The sequence below is a fragment of the Eumetopias jubatus genome, unplaced genomic scaffold (genome assembly GCF_037043125.1).
Source record: "Eumetopias jubatus isolate StellerSeaLion01/CBP00866 unplaced genomic scaffold, mEumJub1_p1.0 scaffold_3, whole genome shotgun sequence".
Lineage (NCBI taxonomy): Eukaryota > Metazoa > Chordata > Mammalia > Carnivora > Otariidae > Eumetopias > Eumetopias jubatus.
Window position 1 is genome coordinate 132,734,640 of NW_028274809.1, and position 24,507 is coordinate 132,759,146.

The window sequence follows — 24,507 nt, forward strand, 5'->3', positions numbered from 1 at the left end:
AAATGACATTCTGTAAAAGGTAAAACTGTAAGAGAAAACAGATCAGTGATTGCCACAGGCTGAGGTTGTGGAAGGGGCTGAACACAAAGGGAATTGAGAAATTTTAAGGAGATGACACAATTGTTCTTATCATGACTATGGTGGTGGTTACATGAATATTAGTCAAACCTCACAGAACTGCCACACAATGCATAAAATTCATTATATATAAATTGTACCTTAAGTTAAAAAACATGTTTTAGTGTGTTGTAAATTATACCTTAATGTGTGAAAAGTGTGCCAAATGATGGAATAAAATAGATTCTGGAAGCAGTCAGTATGTAAAGATTCATAATATAATAGGGATTTAAAAAATCAATGAAAAAAATTTTTTCAATAATGGGTTAATTAATTCAACCAAACTCATTGAATGCCTACTATGGGCCATGGTACTGCTTTAGGCACTGGAAAGACAGCAGTTAAAATAGAAAAAAAAAAATTATTCCTTTATGGTGCTTGTATTCTTATTGTAAAGATAACCATAAATACAATAAATAAGTAAACAGCATATTAAGTTATAAGGTGATAAGTGCAATAAAGATCATTAAAATAGGCAAAGACAATGGAGGGTGATGCAGTTTTAATGTTGAAAAACTAGTAGTCACTCAGGAGAAAAACAGATTCCGACACTTCATACCTTAATACAAAATAAATTCTGGGAAGATGTTCTTTTTAAATGTGGAAAATAAATTCAAAACATAGAAGAAATTTTGATATATTAAAATCTTGGGTAGAGGCTTTCAAGCTCTAAAGGCATGAATCATAAAGACATGTACAGATATATTCTATTGCATAAAGATTAGAAACTTCTGTATAGTGATAAAATCTTTAAAAAATGTATATGTATAATAAAAAATATCAGTAGCCTCATAAACATTTTTGTTGACACAGAATTCTACTTCTGAGAACTTATCATAAAGAAATAATAATATACAGAGATTTGGTCTTAAAAATATTCATTTTTTGCAACAGTAAAGTGTTGTAAACAATATCCAGCAATATCTATTTAAACAAGTTATATCAATAAAACCAAAAGGCAGCCTATGGAATGGGAGAAGATATTTGCAAATGACATATCTGATAAAGGGTTAGTATCCAAAATCTAATAAAGTACTTACCAAACTCACACCCCAAAAACAAATAATCCAATTAAGAAATGGACAGAAGATATGAATAGACACTTTTCCAAAGAAGACATCCAGATGGCTAACAGATACATGAAAAGATGCTCAACATCACTCATCATCAGGGAAATGCACATCAAAACCACAGTGAGATATCACTTCACACCAGTCACAATGGTTAAACTTAACAACTCAGGAAATAACAGATGTTGGGAAGGAAGTGGGAAAAGGGAACACTCTTGCATGGTTGGTGGGAATGCAAACTGGTGCAGTCACTCTGGAAAACAGTATGGAGGTTCCTCAAAAAGTTAAAAATGGAACTACCTCAGGATCCAGCAATTGTACTACTAGGTATTTACCCAAAGGGTAAAAAATACAGATTCCAAGGAGTACATGCACCCCGATGTTTATAGCAGCATTATCAACAATAGCCAAAATATGGTGAGAGCTCAAATGTCCATCGACTGATGAGTGGATAAAGATGATGTGGTATGTATGTACAATGGAATATCACTCAGCCTTCAAAAAATGAAATCTTGCCATTTGCAATGATGTGGATGGAACTAGAGTGTATTATGCTAAGTGAAATAAGTCAGCCAGAGAAAGATGAATACCATATGATCTCACTCATATATGGAATGTAAGAAACAAAACAGATGAACATAGAGGAAGGGGAAAAAGAAAAAAAGGAGAGAGGGAAACAAACCATAAAAGACAATGATAGAGAACAAACTGAGGGTTGATGGAGGGAGGTGGGTGGGGAATGGGCTAGATGGGTAATGGGTATTAAAGAGGGCACTTGTTGTGATGAGCACTGGGTTTGCATGTAAGTGATGAATCACTGAATTCTACTCCAGAAACCAACATTGCACTGTATGTTCACTAAAATTTAAATTAAAAAAAATAATGTCAATAAATTTAGAATCATGAAAAAAATAAGTTATGGCACATTTGTGCCGTGACATTATATAGCAGTTAAAAATTGAAAAATAAATAAACTCAGCTATTGGTAGGACCTCAGGCAGCAGTAAAAAATTTGAAATTTTATTTTTTTAATTTAATTTAATTTTATTATGTTATGTTAGTCACCATACATCATTAGTTTTTGATGTGGTGATCCACGATTCATTGTTTATGTATAACACCCAGTGCTCCATGCAGTACGTGCCCTCTTTAATACCCATCACCGGCTAGCCCATCCCCCCCTCCCCAGAACCCTCAGTTTGTTTCTCGGAGTCCATAGTCTCTCATGGTTCGTCTCCCCCTCCAATTTCCCCCCCTTCATTTTTCCCTTCCTTCTCCTGATGTCCTCCATGGTATTCCTTATGTTCCACAAATAAGTGAAACCACATGATAATTGACTTTCTCTGCTTGACTTATTTCACTTAGCATAATCTCAAAAATATATAATGTTGTAAATGCATATGTATATGTTATTAACCTGGAAATATATTCATGATACAGCACTAAGAAACACATTTATTTTATTCTTAATTTTTTTACATTTTTTATTACATTGTTAGTCACCATACAGTACTTCATTAGTTTTTGATGTAGTGTTCCATGATTCATTATTTGCATATAACACCCAGTGCTCATTGCAATACATGCCCTCCTTAATACCCATCACCAGGCTAACCCATCTCTCCACCCCCCTCCCCTCTGAAACTCTCAGTTTGTTTCCCAGTGTCCATAGTCTCTCATGGTTCGTCTCCCCCTCCGATTTCCCCCCCTTCATTTTTCCCTTCCTTCTCCTAATGTCCTTCACGCTATTCCTCATGTTCCACATAAATATTTTTTATGCTAAGTGAAATAAGTCAAGCAGAGAAACAATTTTAAAAATATAAGCATGGTAAAAATAAACTATTGGAACTACATCAAAATAAAAAGCTTCTGCACAGCAAAGGAAACAATCAGTAAAACCAAAAGGCAACCTATGGAATGGGAGAAAATATTTATAAATGACATATCCGATAAAGGGTTAGTATCCAAAATATGTAAAGAATTTATAACTGAACACCAAAAAAAACAAATAATCCAATTTAAAAAATGGTCAGGAGACATGAACATTCTCCAAAAAAGACATACAGATGGCCAACAGACACATGAAAAGATGCTTAACATCACTAACCACCAGGAAAATGCAAATCAAAACTACAATGAGATAGCACCTCACACCTATCAGAATGGCTAAAATCAACAATGCAAGAAGCAAGCAGTGTTGGCGAGGATGTGGAGGAAAAGGAACCCTTGTGTGCTACTGGTGGGAATGCAACTGGTGTAGCCACTGTGAGAAACAGGATGGAGGTTTCTCAAAAAATTAAAAAAGGAACTACCCTACGATCTAGTAATCACACTATTTGGTATTTACCCAAAGAATATGGAACACTAATTTGAAAAGATATATGCACCCCTATGTTTATTATAGCAGTAATTATAATAGCCAAGATATGGAAGCAGCCCAAGTGTCCACTGATAGATGAATGGCTGAAAATGTGTGTGTGCACGTGTGCGTGCACACACGCACGCACACCCACACACCCACATGCAGGAATATTATTCAGCCATAAAAAATGAAATCGTGCCATTTGCAACAACATGGATGGAGCTACAGAGTATAATGCTAAATGAAATAAATCAGAGAAAGACAAATACCGTATGATTTCACTCATATGTGGAATTTAAGAAACAAACAAACAAATAAAGAGGAAAAAGAGACAAACCAAAAAAAGATTCATAAGTGTAGAGAACAGACAGAGGGTTATCAGAGGAGAGGTTAGTGGGAAAATGAATGACATAGGTGAACGGGATTAAGAGTACACTTATCATGATGAGCACTGAATAATGTATAGATAGAATTGTTGAATCACTATATTGTACACCTGAAATATAATACTGTATGTTAACTATACTGGAATCAAAATTAAAAACTTAATAAAAAAAGGATGTAAGCATGATACTTTATCCATAAAAAATGTTTAAGGAAACTAAAATAATAGGTATCAGAAAATAAGAATGACTATTTATGGGTGGAGTTATTGTCTGTATTTTCTGATTTTCCTAATAGAACTTTTGTTATTTTTGGCTTTTAGCATAAAATTTATTTATGGTACTTTAGTTTTGAAAACACTTTCACGCCTATTATTTTACTTTTATTATTAGTTTTTAATTATGCAATACCCAGTAAATAGGTACTGTAGATAGAAATATTACCAGTTTACAGGTGAATGATCTAAAGTTTAAAGAGATTTAGTGAGTTGCCAAGTGCCAAGTAAGTCTTAGATGCCAAAGCCAAGCATTAATTTCAGCTCTTACTCCAAATCTCAACTCCCTTGCCGGAAACACCAGTGTTTCTCACAGAGACTAATGCAAATACTACCAGTATCTATGTAGTAAGTGTTTGCAATTTAAAAAACAAAACCAACAAAACCCCACTTTATTTTGTTTGGAGGGGGTAAGAAGGAAATGCTTGCTCTGCTCAGTCTATCCAAATTTTGCCCTTCTTTGCTCGTTTGTTTCTTAAATTCCGCATGTGAGTGAAATCATATGGTATTTGTCTTTCTCTGGCTGACTTACATTGCTTAGCATTATACTCTAGCTCCAACCATGTTGTTCAAATGGCAAGATTTCATTCTTTTAGTATGGCTGAATAATATTCCACTGCATACACACACACACACACACACACACACACACACACACACACACACACACACCACATCTTCCTTATCCATTCTTCAATACACGGACACTTGGGCTGCTTCCAGAATTTGGCTTATAGTAAATAAGGCGGCTATAAACATAGGGGTGCATGTATCCCTTTGAATTAGTGTTTTTGTATTCTTTGGGTAAATACCCAGTAGTGCAATTGCAGGATCATAGGATAGGTCTATCTTTTTGAGAAACCTCCATACTGTTTTCCCCAATGGCTGTAAACAGACTCTTAACTATAGAGAACAAACTCATGGTTACCAGAAGGGAGGTGGATGGGGGAATGGGTTAAATAGGTGATGGGGATAAAAGGTGCACTTGTCATGATGAGCACCGGGTAATGTATAGAATTGTTGAATCACTACATTGTACACCTGAAACTAATATAACACTGTATGTTAACTATACTGGAATTAAAAACTAAACAAACAAACAAACAAAACAAATTTTGCTCCAGTCCTGGGCAGCCTCATTGCAGAAAATATATAGCTAATGTGCAGACCTATAATTTAATTAAGTAGCAGAGTGAACTTTTTATTGATGGCCTATGATAAAAAGTCATAGAAAATGGAAATTAATTCATGGATAATTCGGAGAACTGTTTGGATTCATTTGTCTCCTCTTTATTTTCCATATGATCTTTTTCTAGACAGCAAAAAAATTCCAACAGTGACCAGTAAATTTCCTCTTCAGAACTACTCACTCTCCAACATTGGCACAAGCTGCGGAATGGTTAAATAAGTGGCAAAGAGAAAAGAAGAAAAATCTCATGAATATTTCTGCAATTCAGACACATGTGATTTTAAGAACATATTGTTTCCTTGCCATGAATATACGGTAAAAATGCCTTCAGGTCACTGCAATAGGAAGTACTCTCAGGGAGATTACTCAGACACAAGTCAAAATTAATAAAATCCCAATGAGCATGAAGAGGCCCTTAATCAGAAAAATGTGTTCACTTTTGTTCTCAGTCCCATTTGCTCATAGACAAAATCCACAAAACTGGGAACCAGAATATATCCAGAAGAAAAATGAGGAAAGAACACAACGAAGGATTAAGTAGCATTCTGCAATCCTCTGTTTAAAAAATTTGCTTTAAAATTATTATCTATTAAGAGCATTTTCACATGTTTAAACTAGAAGAATATTTATTTGTGAAAATGTGGAAATATTTTTTTCAAGCATGGTACTCACCTGCAAGTTCTAGTCATTATTGTGTGCCCTCCCTCTCAAACATTTTGATACCTTTCCACAGTTTTTCTCTTTGCCTCAGTACAAGCTCTACCTTTGCAAAGATAAGAGATCCACTGATGGTCCCCTTCCTCCAAATTTCAAACTGACTTACTCATATGAATTGAGAAAGACAATGTCTTCATCATCATCATCATCATCATGGAACCTGGAGAGTCGTTCCATTATACTTTAACCACCAACAAATGCAAAAACATGTCGTTAGAGATTTGCTACATGTAACAGCAATGTGAAAATTTATTTGAACAAAAAAATTCCTTGAATCTAAAGGATATAGTAAACATGACTTTGCTCACTGGATGACCTAAATATTTAGAAAGAATTTTAGACTCATTGTCCAGAAAACTCTGTATTCTCATGGGTACTTCCAAGATTGAATTTTGCAAATCTCTCTAGCTTTCTCTCCCCCACCCACCTCCCCCCCATCTCCCTCCTCCCACCCCTCTCCTTTCTCTGTCTCTCCTTCCCCCACCCCCCGCCCCCAGTCTCTTTATCTCCTGTCTCTCTGTCTTCTGCATCTGTCTTCCTCTGTGTCCCTCTGTCTTTCTTTGGCTCTCTCTATATGTAGAGAGATCAATGTATATATAGCACTGACCCAAATAAATGACATCAGTAGTGCTTAATGCATCATCATTGAAAGCTGAAATATATTAAAGCAGTCAAATACTTCTGATGTTACTTTATTCAGGTCAGTGTGAAGGATTAAAAATGTACATGGAACCAAGTGATTTCAAATACTTTTTTTTGGTTGAAATTAGATACATTTGCTCTACAATATATAAACTGATTGAACTCTTAAAAATATGTCAATTAATTATTTAGAACCTCAGTCCCTCCACCACCTTCTACTCTTCACCTATCATGGATATCTTTTCCTTGGATAGGATTTAAATAATTTTTGGAGACAAGGACTCCATAACTAATTGTATCTCACAAACTTTAGTATCCCTCTTCCTCTCCCTCTATATATTTATATCTCACCTTTCATTGGTGGCTGTAACACAGGTTACTTTTTTCAACACATTTGAATCATAGCTACAGGATTAAAAAAAAATAGTAAGACTCCATGTCTTTCTACACTGATTTCTAAATGCAAATTAGCTACAATTACTCTACAATTTATAATGTAGTTGACCTGAAAAAATTACATCTTAATCAGCTCATTGAAGCCTAGTATTTAATTTTTCCCTAGAAATGAACTTTGTTTGTAATGAAAATCTTAGTCCTGTGGAAAAAATTAATAAATCAGGTTTATGTACACTTCTTTTAATTACCAAGTGTAATACCATTTGGTGGTTAAATTTATTTCAAATTCAACTGAGTTTGTAGATACTCATCTTGCTTGCCCTTGTAATCTTCTGTCTTCTCAAGTCCCTGCAGCACCTATTAACCCCCTCATAGAAGTCTTTTCTGCACCTCAGAGAGGGTCAGGTAACTGCCAACCTGAGGCAGGGGCTGCCCTCAGTGGGATGGTGGGTTTGGGGCACCAAGCTCACATGGTGACAGCACTCTGGGAGGTGAGAGACATATCCAGGGTCTACTAGATCCATTTTTTTCTGCTGAGGGTTCCTCTGCTCCCTATCCACCACTGATTCCTCCTCGCTCCAAATTCAATCCTGCTTTCTCTTGGCCCACCATCTTAGGGAGTACGTAGAGTCTCATACTTGGACACTCTGGTAGTTTCATAAGTGTTTTGGATGCTACTAAAGGTAACAGACTATTTCCTTTTATGATCTGTTCTTTTTCCCCCAAAGAGATCCAAAAGAGAAAGAAAGTTACATACCGAAGCTTACAAAGACTTTAGATAAAGTGCCAAAGAAACTCTATTGCCATGAATACCTTCCTGAATGAATTTCACAATCTCCTTAACTCCCTTCCTCTATCTCCGTATGTTTATATCCCACCTTTCCTCAAATGGTCAAACACAAGTCAGTTTTTTCACCTGACTTGGGTCATTCCTAAAGGATTAAAAATGCACACTTTAAGACTTTACATGTCTCTCTAGACTTGTTTTTAGATGAAAATTAGCTACAACTATGCTACAATTTGCAATCTAGTTGACCTAAAAAATAACCAGTCATTTGAAACCTGGCATTTAATTTTTCCCTACAAATGAGGCTTTCTACCCTTATAGTGAGAATCTTAGTCCTGTGGGAAAAAAACTTAATGAATCAAATTTGTGTACATTTCTTCACTCCTGAACCTTCTCCCTGTTCCAAAATAGATTTATCTCCTCTTTGTTCCATTTTAGTAGAGTCTCATACATTGAGCATTATGATAGTTTCCTAGGGGTTTTGGTGGCCACCAACCAAGGGTGACAAACATACAAGGAATAAGATGCATCCCTCTTATGACCTGTTCCTCTTTTATCCAACTCCACCCAAACCAGACAGAAAGTTACATATGCCACAGTAAGATTTAGAAACGGTGTCCAAGACACTAAAGGTCATGAATGCTCCTGAAAATGAATCTCCAAAATCTCAATCTCTCTCTTTCTCCCTCCCTCCCTCTTTTGTACATATATTTATATGTGTATAGTTTTGTTTATATCTCACATTTCCTTGGTGGTTCCATCAGAAGTTCCTGTTGTTAATTCACTCAAGGCAGTACTAAGGGATTAAAACGGGACATAGTTACCCACCTCCCTTCCAGCAACACTCACTTTGATCCCTATAGCTATGAGTCTCATATGGTTTGTCTCCCTGTTTTCCTCCCCTTCCCCCATGTTCACCTGTTTTGTTTCTTAAATTCCACATGAGTGAAATCATATGGTATTTGTCTTTCTCTGACTGACTTATTTCGCTTAGCAAAATATTCTTTAGTTCCATCCATGTCATTGCAAATGGCAAGATTTCATTCTTTTTGATGGTTGAATACACACACACACACACACACACACACACACACACACACCCCACATTTTCTTTATCCATTCATCTGTTGATGGACATCTGGACTCTCCATAGTTTGGCTATTGTGGACATTGCTGCTATAAACATTGGGGTGCATGTACCCCTTCAAATCACTATGTTTATATCCTTAGGATAAATACCTACTAGTGCAATTGCTGGGTTATAGGGTAGCCATATTTTTGGCTGCACCAGTTTGCATTCCCACCAACAGTGTAAGAGGGTTCCCCTTTCTCCACATCCTCTCCAACATCTGTTGTTTCCTGACTTGTTAATTTTAGCGATTCTGACTGGTGTGAAGTGATATCTTATTGTGGTTTTGATTTGTGTTTCCCTGATGCTGAGTGATGTTGAGCATTTTTTCCATGTGTCTGTTGGACATTTGTATGTCTTCTTTGTAGAAATGTCTGTTCATGTCTTCTGTGCATTTCTTGACCAGGTATTTTGGGTTTTGGGTGTTAAGTTTGGTAAGTTCTTCATAGATTTTTGGATACTAGCCCTTTATCTGACAAGACATTTGCAACTATCTTCTACCATTAGGTTGCCTTTTAGTTTTGTTGGTGGTTTCCTTTGTCGTGCAAAAGCTTCTTATCTTGATGAGGTCCCAATAGTTCATTTTGCCTACATCCTTCTTCCCACCTAATTTCCTGCTTCTCCAGTCCCTCCTTCACTCCCTTTTCACCTCTCATGCTTGCCTTCCTTGCCCTCAGATAGTGTCAAGTAACTGGCAGGTCTGAGGCAGGGGCTCCCTCCATGTGACTGTGGGTTTGGGGCAGTAGCCTCACATGGTAGCAAAGCTCTGGAGAGCGAAATATCCGTTTGATTAGCTCCTCTCTTTCTGCTGAGGGCTCTTCTGTCCCTTGTCTACTGCTACCTCCTCCTTGTCTTAAATAGCATTCTGTCCCATCTTCACCCAGTCTAGCAAGTCTCATACACAGGCATTCTGGAAATCTCCAAAAGGTTTTGGCTGGTCGTCACTAGGAGCAAGAAGGATCCTCCTATGACCTCTTCCTCTTTAACTCGACTAGATCCAAAAAAGAAAGTTGCCTAGAGGTGCTACAGTGACAAGATTCAGAAACAAAGACTCTGTATTGTCCTGAGTGCTCCTAAGAATGCATTTGGAAACTTCATCCCTTTCATTCACTGTATTTATGTTTGTGTGTGTCTTTGTGTGTCTGTGTCGATATATAAATACATATATTCATATATGTCCATATAAACATATATTTATACTTATTCATTTATATCTCACATTTTACTGGTGTTTTCATAGCTGTCTGATTTCAGTTCAGTCAGGGCAATTCTAAAGGATAAAGAGGCACATAGTCAGACACCACATGTAATGCTAGACTGACTTTTTTCCATTTAAATACCTACAACTGCTCTATACTTACAACTGCACTATACTTATGGTCAACCTTTAAACATTCATGTACATAACACCTAAATGAACCAGGTAGGTCATTTTTTATTAGAAATGAGGCTTTATTTAAGATGTAATGACTTAGGCCTACAAATAAATAATGCATCAATCTGTAAGAAGTTCTATACTGTCACCCTAATCCCAGTATGTAACAGGCTTTTCTGGTAGAATTTATTTCAAATTTAATTTCAGTTTGGAGGCAACTATCCCTCTTATCCATTTAAATTCCTGGTTCTCAGGGCCTTCTCTCTTCTCCTTACTTTCATTAAGGGTTTGCCTGCTATTAAGGGAAACAAACATACTCAAGGGAAGAAGCATTCCTCTTATGGCTTCCTCTTTCATTCAACTAAATCAAAAAAAAAAAAAAAAAGTTACCTACATATACTACAGTAGGAAGCAGTTTGAAGACACGCTATTGCCAGGGATGCTCCTGAGAGTGACTTCTACAAATCTCAATCTCTCTTTATTGTTTTATGTGTGTATGGGTTGAGATTATATGTGTAATTTTAAACTTATGCATTCATATCTCACATTTCATTGGTGAATTCCTCATAGGTTTCCAATGCCAATTCATTCTGGGCAGGGCTAAAGAATCAGAAAGGCACATAGTCAGGCACCACATGTAATGCTAGAATGACTTTCTTTCCATTTAAATACCTACAATTGCTCTATACTTATGAACTGGTCAATCCTTAAAAATTCATGTACATAACACCTAAATGAACCAGGTAGGTCATTTTTTTTATTAGAAATGAGGCTTTATATAAGATGCTAATGACTTAAGCCTATAAATAATTAATGCATCAATCTGTAAGAAGTTCTATACTGTCACCCTAATCCCAGTATGTAACAGGCTTTTCTGGTAGAATTTATTTCAAATTCAACTTCAGTTTGGAGGCACCCATTCCTCTTATCCATTTAAATTCCTGGTTCTCAGGGCCTTCTCTCTTCTTACTTTCATCTAAGGGTTTGGCTGCTACTAAAGGAGACAAACCTACTTAGGGGAAAAGCATTCCTCTTATGACTTCTATTATTCAACTAAATCTTGAAAAAAAAAAAAAAGACAGTTACCTACATATACTACAGTGAGGACTTAGAAGCAGTATTGAAGACTCTCTATTGCCAGGGATGCTCCTGAGAGTGACTATTACAAATCTCAATCTCTCTCTTTATTGTTTTATGTGTGTATGGGTTGAGATTATACGTGTAATTTTAAACTTATGCATTCATATCTCACATTTCATTGGTGAATTCCTCATAGGTTTCCAATGCCAATTCATTCTGGGCAGGGCTAAAGAATCAGAAAGGCACATAGTCAGGCACCACATGTAATGCTAGAATGACTTTCTTTCCATTTAAATACCTACAATTGCTCTATACTTATGAACTGGTCAATCCTTAAAAGTTCATGTACATAACACCTAAATGAACCAGGTAGGTCATTTTTTTTATTAGAAATGAGGCTTTATATAAGATGCTAATGACTTAAGCCTATAAATAATTAATGCATCAATCTGTAAGAAGTTCTATACTGTCACCCTAATCCCAGTATGTAACAGGCTTTTCTGGTAGAATTTATTTCAAATTCAACTTCAGTTTGGAGGCACCCATTCCTCTTATCCATTTAAATTCCTGGTTCTCAGGGCCTTCTCTCTTCTTACTTTCATCTAAGGGTTTGGCTGCTACTAAAGGAGACAAACCTACTTAGGGGAAAAGCATTCCTCTTATGACTTCTATTATTCAACTAAATCTTAAAAAAAAAAAAAAAAAGACAGTTACCTACATATACTACAGTGAGGACTTAGAAGCAGTATTGAAGACTCTCTATTGCCAGGGATGCTCCCGAGAGTGACTATTACAAATCTCAATCTCTCTATTGTTTTATGTGTGTATGTGTTGGGATTATACACATAATTTTAAATTTATGCATTCATACCTCACATTTCATTGGTGAATTCCTCATAGGTTTCCAAAGTCAATTCATTCTGGGCAATTCAATCCCATTCACAGTGGGATTAGGGTGACAGTATAGAACTTCTTACAGATTGATGCATTATTTATTTGTAGGCCTAAGCCATTTCATCTTAAAGAAAGGTCTAAAGAATCAAAAAGGTACATCATCAGACACCATGTGTAATTCTAGATATACTTTTTTTCCATTCAAATAGCTAAAATTAATCTATGATATGAATCGGTTGATTTTTAAAAATCCAAGTGCAAATCAATAACCTGGAACATAGTGGGTCAGTTTATTATTAGACATGAGGTTTATATGGTAGTAATGATTATCTTATGTCCATGAGTAGTTAACACACCAAGATTTAGGTACAGTGTTCTTTATTGTTACCCTAACCCAATGTGTAACTACCTTTGGTGGTGGAATTTATTTGAATTTAACTTTAGTTTGTAGGTTTATAGGTACATAACCCTTTGACCTAATTTCATGACTGGCGATTCCCTCCATCAGCTGCTTACTCTTCATGCTTCATGGAGGTCTTTCCTGCCCCTCCAAGAGGGTCAAATAACTAACAACCTGAGACAGAGGCTCCCTCCAGTATGATGGTGGGTTTGGGATTGGAGGATCAGCTTAATACAGTAGCAGAACTCCAGAGGGTCATGGACACATCCAGTGTATTACCTCCATTCTTTTCTGCTGAGGGCCCCACTGCTCTGTCTACTGCTAACTCCTCTTTGTTTCAAATACCATTCTGTTCTTTCTTGGCCCACCCTAGTGGAGTCTCATATATAGGCAGTCTGATAATTTCCTAAGAGTTTGGCTGCTACTCACTAAGGGTAACAAACATACTGAGAGGAAGAAACATCCCTTTCATGACTTGCTCCTCTTTTATTTAAGTGAATCTGAAAAAGATAAACGGTTACCTATAGATGTTAGCATGAGAAGACTTAGAAACAGTGTCAGACACTCTGTCTTGCTTTGGATGTTCCTGAGAGTTAATTTCACAAATTTCAATCTTTATTTCTTTGTGTTGTATTTCTGTGTGGGTCCATGTGTATAAGTATATATGTGTTTATGTTGATAGGAGTATGTATATGTATATATGTACTTATTATTATATATATTTATATATATATATTTATGCTTTTCAGTCTCACATTTCATTGCTGCCTTCCTCATAAGATTCTGGTGTCAATTCATAATGGTTTGGGCTAAAGGATTAAAAATGTACATGGTCAGATACCACACATAATTCTAGATTTACTTTTTTTTTTGTCCAAACAATTATAATTACTCTAAGCTTATGAACTGGTTGATCTTTAAAAATTCATGTATCAGTAAATTGAACCTGGTATATCATTTTTTATTAGAGATAAGGCATTAGACTTCTGGGCAAGGTAGTGTAATGTTAGGATCCTATGCTCACCTCATTCCATGCATACACCTAGATGACACCTACATCAGTATAAATAACCCCCAAAATAACCCAAGAGTGGCAGAACAGACTCTCCACTCCTAAATATAGAGAAGAAACCACATCAAAGAAGGTAGAAAGGGTGGAGACACAGTCAGGAGCTAAATGGACCCACAAGACTCCCCACAGAGGTGAGGGATGTGGTGGGCACAGAGAGGGTAGAGGAGAAGACCTCACACCAGGCACCCCAGGCATGGAAAACAAGCACAGGGAAGACAAATTGCCATAACATTAGGCTTTGAAAACCAGAGAGGATCAACTTCACCAGTTCTTACAATCAGTGAGACTTATTGCCTGGAAATTTAAAAATCAGTGGGCTCAGCTCTGGGAGAGCTGGAGGACAATATGAAACTAAATACCTGCCCTTAAAGAGACAGCACAACAAACAGCTCCCTGAGATAGGGCACTGACCCAGCAGTTTGAAAAACACCTGGGGTATGCTGGAGTGGTGGGGGGGTGGGAGGGATGGGGTAACTGGGTGATAGACATTGGGGAGGGTATGTGCTATGATGAGCGCTGTGAATTGTGCAAGACTGTTGAATCACAGACCTGTACCTCTGAAACAAATAATACAATATATGTTAAAAAAAAAAAAAAGAAGAAGAAGAAGAAGATAGCAGGAGGGGAAGAATGAAGCGGGGGGAAATCGGAGGGGGAGATGAGCCATGAGAGATGATGGACTCTGAAAAACAAACTGAGGGTTCTAGAGGGGAGGGGGTGGGGGGATGGGTTAGCCTGGTGATGGGTATTAAAGAGGGCACATTCTGCATGGAGCACTGGGTGTTATACACAAACAATGAATCATGGAACACTACATCAAAAACTAATGATGTAATGTATGGTGATTAACATAACAATAAAAAATAAAAATAATACATTAGAGGGAATAAGTACTAGAGGAAGAAAAATGAATCAGCAACGTGGAGGACAGAGTAATGCAGAGCAATCAAGCTGAACATGAGAAAGGAAAAAAAATAATAAAAATGAGACTATATTAAGGTAACTCATTTTATGCCATCATCAAACATAATAAGATTCACATTATAGGGATTCCAAAGAAGAGAGATAAAAGGGGGAAGAAAATTTATTTGAAGAAATAAAGTGGAAACTTCCCTAACCTGGGGGAAGAAACAGAAATCCAGATCTGAGGCAGAGAGAGCCCCCAACAATATCAACCCAAGGAGGTCCACACCAAGACACTGGCAAAAAATTATGATAAAGAGAATTTTTTAAAAAGATTTATTTATTTGAGAGAAGGAGAGCACAAGCAAGTGGAGTGGCAGGCAGGGGGAGAGGGAGAAGCAGGCTCCCCACTGAGCAGAAAGCTCGATGTGGGGCTCAATCCCAGGACCCTGGGATCATGACTGAGATGAAAACAGACACTTAACTGACTGAGACACCCAGGTGCCCCAAAGAGAATTTTTAAAGCAGAAAGAGAAAAGTAAACAGTTACATACAAAAGAAACCCCATAAGGCTAATAAATTAGTTTTCAGCAGAAATTTTGTAGGCTGAAGAGAGTGGTTGGTATATTCAACGTGCTGAGAGAAAAAAACCTGCAACCAAGAATACTCTATCTGGCAAGGCTATCGTTCAGAACAGAAGGAGAAATCAAGAGTTTCCTAAACAAACAAAAGTTAAACCAATTCATCATCACTAAACCAACCTTACAAGAAATTTAAAGGTGACTCTAAGTGAAAAGAAGAGATCATAAGCAGGACTAAGAGAAGTAGGAAGCACAAAAGCAATAACACTAAGTATATCTATAAAAATCAGTCAAGGGATTCACAAAATAAAAGATGTAAAGTATGACACCACCTAAAATGTGGGGGGAGGAGTAAAAATTTAATACTTTTAGAATGGGTTCAAATTTAAGCAACCATCAACTTAATATAGGCTGCTATATGCATAAGATGTTATATGTAAAACTAATGGAGCCACAAATCAAAAACTGGTAATAGATATGTAAAAAAATAAAGAGAGGAATCCAAGTATATCACTAAAGAAAGCCAACTAACCATCAAAGAAAAGAGGAAGAGAAGAAAGGAACAGAAGAACTACAAAAACAACCATAAAACAAGTAACAAAATGGCAATAAGTACATACCTACCAATAATTACTTTGAATGTAAACAGAGGAAATGCTCCAGCCAAAAGATATAGGGTGATGGAACGGATAAAAAAGCAAGACTCATTTATTTGCTGCCTGCAAAAGACACATGTCAGAACTAAAGACACATGCAGATTCAAAGTGAAGGGATGGAAAAGCATTTATCATACAAATGGAAGTGGAAAGAAGGCTGGGATAGCAATACTTATACCAGACAAAATAGATGCTAAAACAAGGAGCGTAACAAGAGACAAAGAAGGACACTATATAATAATCATAAAGAGGACAATTCAACAAAAAGGTATAACAATTGCAAATATGTATGCATCCAACATGGGAGCACCCAAATACACAAAGCAGTTCATAATAAACATAAAATAATTGATAGTAATACAATAATAGTAGGGGACTTTACCACCCCACTTACATCAATGGACAGATCATCCAAACAGAGAATCAACAAGGAAACAGTGGCTTTATTTTTTTTAAGTTATTATCTATCTATCTATCTATCTATCTATCATCTATCTATTTATTTATAGAGCACAAGAAGGGGGAGGGACAAAGGGAAAGAGAGAATCTCAAGCAGACACCATGCTGAGCATGGAGCCCAATGCAGGGCTCAGTCTCACAACCTGAGATCATGACCTGAGCCGAAATTAAGTTGGATACTTAACTGGCTGAGCCACCCAGGTGCCCCAGAAACAGTGGCTTTAAATGACACATTGGACCAGATGGATCTAACAGATATATTCAGAACATTTCATCTTAAAACAGCAGAATACACCTTCTCAATTGCACATACAACATTCTCCAGAATCGATCACAGATTAGGCCATAAAACAAGTCTCAACAAATTAAAAAAAGATTGGAAGCATATCATGCATCTTTTCTGACCACAACACTATAAAACTAGAAGTCAACAACAAGAACAAATCTGGAAAGAACACAAATACATGGAGATTAAATAACATGCTACTAAACAATGAATGGGTCAACCAAAAAAAAAAAAATCAAAAAGGAAATCAAGAAAACATGGAGACAAAGAAAATAAGAATACAGTGGTCCAAAATCTTTGTGATGAAACAAAAAACAGTTGTAAGAAGTTTATAGCAATACAGGCCTACCTCAAGAAGCAAGAAAAATCTCAAACAACCTAACCTGACAGCTAAAGGAGCTAGAAAAAGAACACAACCCCAAACCAGTAGAAGGAAAGAAATGATAAAGATTAGAACAGAAATAAACAAAACAAACTAAAACAATGAAACAGATCAATGAAATCTGGGGCTTTTTTTTTTTTAAGATCAACAAAATTGATAAAACTTTAGCCCAACTCAGGAAAAAAAAAAAAAAAGAAGAGAAGACTCAAACAAAATAATAAATAAAACATGAGAAATAACAACCAACACCACAAAAATACAAAGGATTATAAGAGATTATGAAAATATAAATATAATGCCAACAAATTGGACAACCCAGAAGAACTAGATATATTCCTAGAATATATAAAGAACATATAATATTCTAAAACTGAACAAGAAATGGAAAATTTGAATAGACTAATTACCAGCAATGAAATTGACTCAGTAATCAAAATCTTCCAACAAACAAAAGTCCAGGCCCATATATCTTCACAGGTGACTCCAATGAAACATTAAAGAAGAATTAACAACTATTCTCCTCAAACTATTCCAAAAAAATAGAAGAGGAACAAAAGTTTTCAAATTCATTTTAGAAGGCCAGCCTTACCTTACCTTGATACCAAAACCACATAAAGACACTACAAAAAAAGAACTACAGGCCAATATCTCTGATGAATACAGATGCAAAAATCCTCAACAAAATATTAGCAAACTGAATGCAACAATACATTAATAAAATCATTCATCCCAATCAACTGTTATTTATTCTAGGTCTGCAAAAGCAGTTCAATATTTGCAAACTAATGTGATATACAAGAGAAAGAATAAAAACCATATGATTATTTCCATAGATGCAGAAAAAGCATTTGACAAAGTACAACATTCATGATAAAAAGACTCAACAAAGTAGGTTTAGAGGGAACATACTTCAATATAATAGAGACCATATATGAAAAACCCACAGCTAACATCATACTCAATGGTAAAAACCTGAGAGCTTTCCCCCTAAGATCAAGAACAAGACAATGCAGTCCACTCTCACCATTTTTATTCAACATAGTTTTGGAAGTCCTAGCCACTGCAATTAGACAAGAAAAAGAAATAAAAGCATCCAAACTCATAAGGAAGAAGTTAAACTGTCACTATTTGCAGATTACATGACACTGTACATAGAAACCCTAAAATTTCCAACAAGACACTACAAGAATTGGGGCCCGGGTGGCTCAGTTGTTAAGCAGCTGCCTTCGGCTCAGGTCAGGATCCCAGGGTCCTGGGATTGAGCCCCACTTTGGGCTCCCTGCTCAGCGGGAAGCCTGCTTCTCCCTCTCCCACTCCCCCTGCTTGTGTTCCCTCTCTCGCTGTCTCTCCCTCTGTCAAATAAATAAATAAAATCTTTAAAAAAAAAAGACACTACAAGAATTGATAAATGAATTCAGTAAGGTTGCAGGACACAAAATCAATATATAGAAATCCATTGCATTTGTGTACACTAATAATGAAGTAGCAAAAAGATAAATTAAGAAAACAGTCCCATTTACAATAGCATACACACAAAAAAAACACCTAGAAATAAACTTAGCTAAGGAGACAGAAGACCTACATTCTGAAAACTATAAAACACTGATAAAAGAAATAGAAGAGGACACAAACAAATGGAAAAATAGTCCATGCTCAGGGATTGGGAGAATATTGTTAAGATGTCTATACTACCCAAAGCAACCTACAGAGTCAATGCAATTCCTATGAAATTACCAGTATTTTTTACAGAACTAGACCACAGAATCCTAAAATTCATGTGGAACCACAAAATACCCACAAATAACCAAAGCAAGCTTGAAAAAGAATAAAACTGGAAGTATCACAATCCCAGATTTCAAGATATACTACAAAGCTACAGTAACCAAGCCATTACAGTGCTGGTATAAAAATAGATACATAGATCAGTGGAACAGAATGGAGAGGCCAGAAATAAGCCCGTGATTATATAGTCAAATTAATCTTCAACAAGGAGGCAAGAATATGGAATGAGAAAAAGACAGTCTCTTCAGGAAATGGTGTTTGGAAAACTCGACAGTTACCTGCAAGGGAAACTGGATCACTTTCTTACTCCACACATAAAAATAAACTCAAAATAGATAAAGGACATAAATGTGAGACCTGAAACCATAAAAAGGGGACAAGCAGTAAATTTTGACATTTGGCTGTAGCAAAACCTTTCTAGATATGTCTCCTGAGTCAAGGGGAACAAAAGCAAAAATAAACTGTTGGGACTACATCAAAATAAAAAGCAAAATATAAAGCACAGCAAAGGAAATAACCAACAAAACTAAAAGACAACCTACTGAATGGGAGAAGATATTTGCAAGTGACCTATCCAATAAAGGGTTAGTATCCAAAATATGTAAAGAACTTTTACAACCCAACACCAAAAACCAAATAATCCAATTTAAAAATGGGGCAGGAGACATGAACAGACATTTCTCCAAAGAAGATATCCAGATGGCCAACAGGCATATGAAAAGATGCTCAACATCACTCATCATCAGGGAAATGCAAATCAAAACTACAATGAGATATCACCTTGCACCTCTCAGAGGGCTAAAACCAAGTGTCCATTGATGAATGGATAAAGAAGATGTGGTATGCATGCATATATGTAAACACACATACACACAAACTCACCCTCACAAATGAATATTACTCAATTATAGAAAACAGTGAAATCTTGCCATTTGCAACAACACGGATGGAGCTAGAGAGTATATTGCTAAGTGAAATAAATCAGACAAAGACAAATACCATATGATTTCACTCATATGTAGAATTTAAGAAACAAAACCAACAAAGAAAAAACAAAAACAAAAAACCCCAAACTTCTAAAAAAATTTATTTAAATTCAATCAACATTAGGTAGAGTTCAGTGATTCATCAGTTGCATATAACACCCAGTGCTCATCACATCACGTGCCCTCCTTAATGCCCATCATCTAGTTACCCCATCCCCTCACCCACCTCCCCTCCAGCAACCCTCAGTTTGTTCCCTATAGTTAAGAGTCTCTCATGGTTTGTCTCCCTCTCTGATTTTGTCTTATTTTATTTTTCCCCTCCCTTCCCTTATAATTCTGTTTTGTTTCTTAAATTCCACATATAAGTTAAATCATAATTTTCTTTCTCTGATTGACTTATTTCCCTTAGCATAATATCCTCTATTTCCATCAATATCATTGCAAAGGGTAAGATTTCATTTTTTTCGATGGCTGAGTAATATTCCATTGTATATACATCACATTTTCTTTATCCATTCATTTATCGATGGACACGAAAAAAATGCTCATCACTCGGCATCAGGGAAATACAAATAAAACCACAATGAAATACCACCTCACACCAGTCAGAATGGCTAAAATTAACAAGTTAGGAAACAACAGATGTTGGCAAGGATGCGGAGAAAGGGGAACCCTCGCTGTTGGTGGGAATGCAAGCTGGTGCAGCCATTCTGGAAGACAGTATGGAGGTTCCTCAAAAAGTCAAAACAAACAAACAAAAAATAGACTCTTAACTAGGTTACCAGAGGGGAGGTGGGTGGGGGGATGGATGAAACAGATGAAGGAGGATTAAGAGCACACTTATTGTGACAAGCACTGAGTAATGTATAGAGTTGTTGAATCACTGTTGTACACCTGAAACTAATATAATGCTGTATGTTAATCATACTGGAATTAAAAATTTTTTTAAAGGAGTAAGATTTCATATGGTGGTAAGTAATATCTTAGGACTGTGAAAAGAGTGAGCATCAAGGTTTAAGTAATGTTCTTTACCTGTCCCTAATCCCAATATATAAGAGCCTTTTGTGGTGGCATTTATTTCAATTTAACTTCAGTTTGTAATGTACACATCCCTCTTACTCCATCTAAATTCCTTATTCTCAAGTCCTTCCATCACCTCATTTTCACCCATCGTGGTCACCTTTCCTGCCCCTCAGACAGAGTCAAGCACTGCAGGTCTGAGGCAGTGGCTCTATCCACTATGATAGTGGGTCTGAGTTTGAGGGCTATCTCACATGGTGGCAGAGCTCTTGAGGGTGTGGGGCAGGCCCAGTGTCTATTAGCTCTGTTATTTTCCACTAAGGCCTCTTCTGTTCCCAGTCTACTGCCATTATTCTCCTGGCTCCAAATAGGAATCTCTCCTCACTTGTCACATATTATAAGTTGAATATTGTCTCACCAAAATGGATATGTTGAAATCCTATCCCCTGTAACTCAGCATGTGACCTTATTGGAAATATGGTTGCTATAGGTGTAATTAAGACATAGTCATACTGGTTTAGGGTGGGCTCCTAATCCAGTATGACTGGTGTGCTTATACAAAGGAAAAATTTAGACACAGACACACATACTTCACCCATGTAGAGATTAAGGTACAGATTGGAGCAATGATTCTACATACCATGGAACAGCAAAGATTGACCAGCAATCACTAAAAGCTGGGAAAGAGGCATGGAATAGATTCTTGCTCACAGCCCTCAGAAGGAAAGAACCCTACTGACACCTTGATATCAACTTTTAGCCTCTAAGACTGAGACAATAAAATTCTGTTGTTTAAACTATTCAGTTTTGTGATATTTTGTTACAGCAGCCCTAGCAAACTAATACAGCCCATTCTAGTAGAATCTCATACAACAATCTGGTAGTTTTCTAAGAGTTTTGGCTGTTGGTATACCACTCATATAGGAAGTCCTGTTCCTCTCCTATCCAACTAGATAAAAAATATGTTACATATAAAAGTTGACACTGTCAACATTTTAGAGTGTCCCAGAAACTCTGCATTGAATATCTCTGGTGTATCTTTACATATGTTTATCTAATCCTTTCACTGGTGACTTCCTTAACAGCTACTGAGGTCAATTCATTCCAATCAGAACTAAAGGATAAAATGTATCTGATAAAAAACCATGTGACATCTTACATACTTTTTTCACACAAATTATCTTCAATTTATCTACAACTGATAATGTGGTTGAATACTAAAAAATTCTCATGTAATTTGGCTATTTGGAAAGAAGTATTTCATTTTCCCCTAGAAATGCTGCATTATATGATAGAAACAAAATTCTTAGACCTGTAAAAGAATCCTTAATGGATCAAGATTTTAAAACATTTCTTGACTACTGAACCTAACCCCAATGTGTATCTGCTTTTGCACTTGCATTTATTTCAAATTCAACTATAGTTTGTAGGTACTTGTCCTTCTTACCCCATCTAATTTTCTGATTCCAAGTCCCTCTATCACCTCTTTACTCTTCATGCTTCATGGATGTTTTCCTTGCTCCTCAGATATGGCCAACTAACTTTAGGCCTGGGGCTGGGACTCCATCCAATATGATGGTGGGTTTGGGTTTAGGGCAACTAGCCTCATATGGGGGCAGAGACCGGAAGGGTGATGGAAAGATCTTGGGTCTATTAGCTCCTTTATTTTTCACCGAGGGCTCCTCTGCTCCTGTCCACTGTTTTGCTTTTTGCTTCCAAGTAGTCTCCTCCCTTGGCTCATACAAGTAGAATGTCACACACAGACACTCTGATGGCTTCCCAAGCATTTTGACCGGTAGTACCTAAAGCTCATGAACAGACCCATAGTAAATGTTCTCCCTCTTTGATTTGTTCCTTCTTTTCCATCTAGATCCCAAACAGGAAAAGTTACATACAGAAACTGACAGGCTATCTGAACAAGCTGCATTGCCACTGATGTTCCCAAGTGGTTTTCCCACTCAGATGACAGAAAAATCAACTCACCTATGGTCGATATTGTGGCCAGAGGACACCGAAGAGGGCATTGGAGCATTGTTATTTCTGCCAAAGGGAAAAAATACACAAAAAATAAAGTCAGACAACATGGAAGGAAATCATGCTCTTTCCTGAGGAGAGGTGACAGAACCTGAAGCAACAGCTTTGAATTACCACAGTGTAAGCCAGCTTCTGGTGTGTGTGTGTGTGTGTGTGTGTGTGTGTGTGTGTGTGCACGCATGCACACATGTGCATGTGTGTGTACATGCATATGCATGTGCATATTTACTGGAAATAGTAAGAAGCAAGTAAGAGAGAAGTTGCAATGATGATTAAATTTTCCTTGCTTCTTTCCCAATTTTTCTACCATTCCAGTAACTGTTGAATAAATTTGGGGAGAGAGAGACAGAAACATGAGAGTGTAGGGATGGGGAGGTACATCCAGGTAACAGTTGATGAAAGGATATAAAGAGAATGGAAAGAAAATGCCAGAACAATGAGAATTTCAATGGCAAGGCTAGTCCCTAGTCAGTATTTGGTAGGGCAGAAAGAAGTAGCTAGATTAGAATCTGCCTAAATTTTGTTTTGTTTTGAAAGTAGAGCACATCAACAGAATGACTTTTCTTCCTGTTAATCCTTTAAAAACATTTTTATTAAGATAAAATTGACATACATTATTAGTTTCAAGTGTACAACATGATTTGATATTTGTATATATTACAAAATGATCACCACAATAAGTCTAAGTTAACATCTGTCACCATACTTACAGAATTTTTTCTTGTGATGAGGACTTTTAAGATTTACTCTCCTAGAAACTTTCATATATGCAATACAGTATTATTAACTATAGTCACCATGTTGTATATTACATCCCCATAACCTATTTTATAACTAGTAAGTTGTATCTTTGGACCCCCATCACCCAAGTAGAAGAAACATTCAGTGAATTCAAATACAGGGCAGTGGAATTCATCTAATCAGAAAGCAAAAAAAGAAAAGAATAAAAAAGTGAAGCTTAAACAACAATCAAAAATCTTAGGGGCACAGCAAAAGCAGTACTAAGAAGAAAATAAATAGCAATACAAAACTACCTCAAGAAACAAGAGAAGCTCAAATACAAAATATACCCTTATATCTAAAGAATCTAGAAAAAGAATAAAAGAAGCCCAACATGAGTAGAAAGAAGGCAATAAAAAAGATCAGAGCAGAAATAAATGGCATAGAGACTAGTGTGTGTGTGTGTGTGTGTGTGTGTGTGTATCAGTGAAACAAAGGGTTGGTTTTTTTGAAAAGATCAATGAAATGGACAAACCTTAGCCACCCTCATTAAGAAAAAAAGGACCCAAATAAATAAAATCAAACAAAAGAGGAAAACTGACACCACTGAAAAACAAAGAATTATATGAAAATACTATGAGAAATTATATGCCAACAGATTAGGCAACCCGGAAGAAATGGATAAATTCCTAGAAACATACAATTTTCCAAAACTGAATTGGAATGAAATATAAATCTGAATAGGTGATTACTAGGAATGAAATTGAATTGGTAATCAAAAAATTCCCCCCAAATAAAAGCCCAGGCCAA

At 36.5% G+C, this 24,507-nt stretch overlaps 1 protein-coding gene across 1 annotated transcript in view; it reads right to left on the reverse strand.

The window, feature by feature from the left end:
* LOC114210531 (phosphatidylinositol 3,4,5-trisphosphate 3-phosphatase TPTE2-like) overlaps positions 1-24,507 on the reverse strand; it is a 151,370-nt gene that overhangs the window by 98,525 nt on the left and 28,338 nt on the right. Inside the window, exon 3 of the mRNA XM_028104810.2 lies at positions 22,927-22,983. Within this exon, the coding sequence (XP_027960611.2) occupies positions 22,927-22,983 (57 nt within the window). The remainder of the gene's footprint in view (positions 1-22,926; positions 22,984-24,507) is intronic.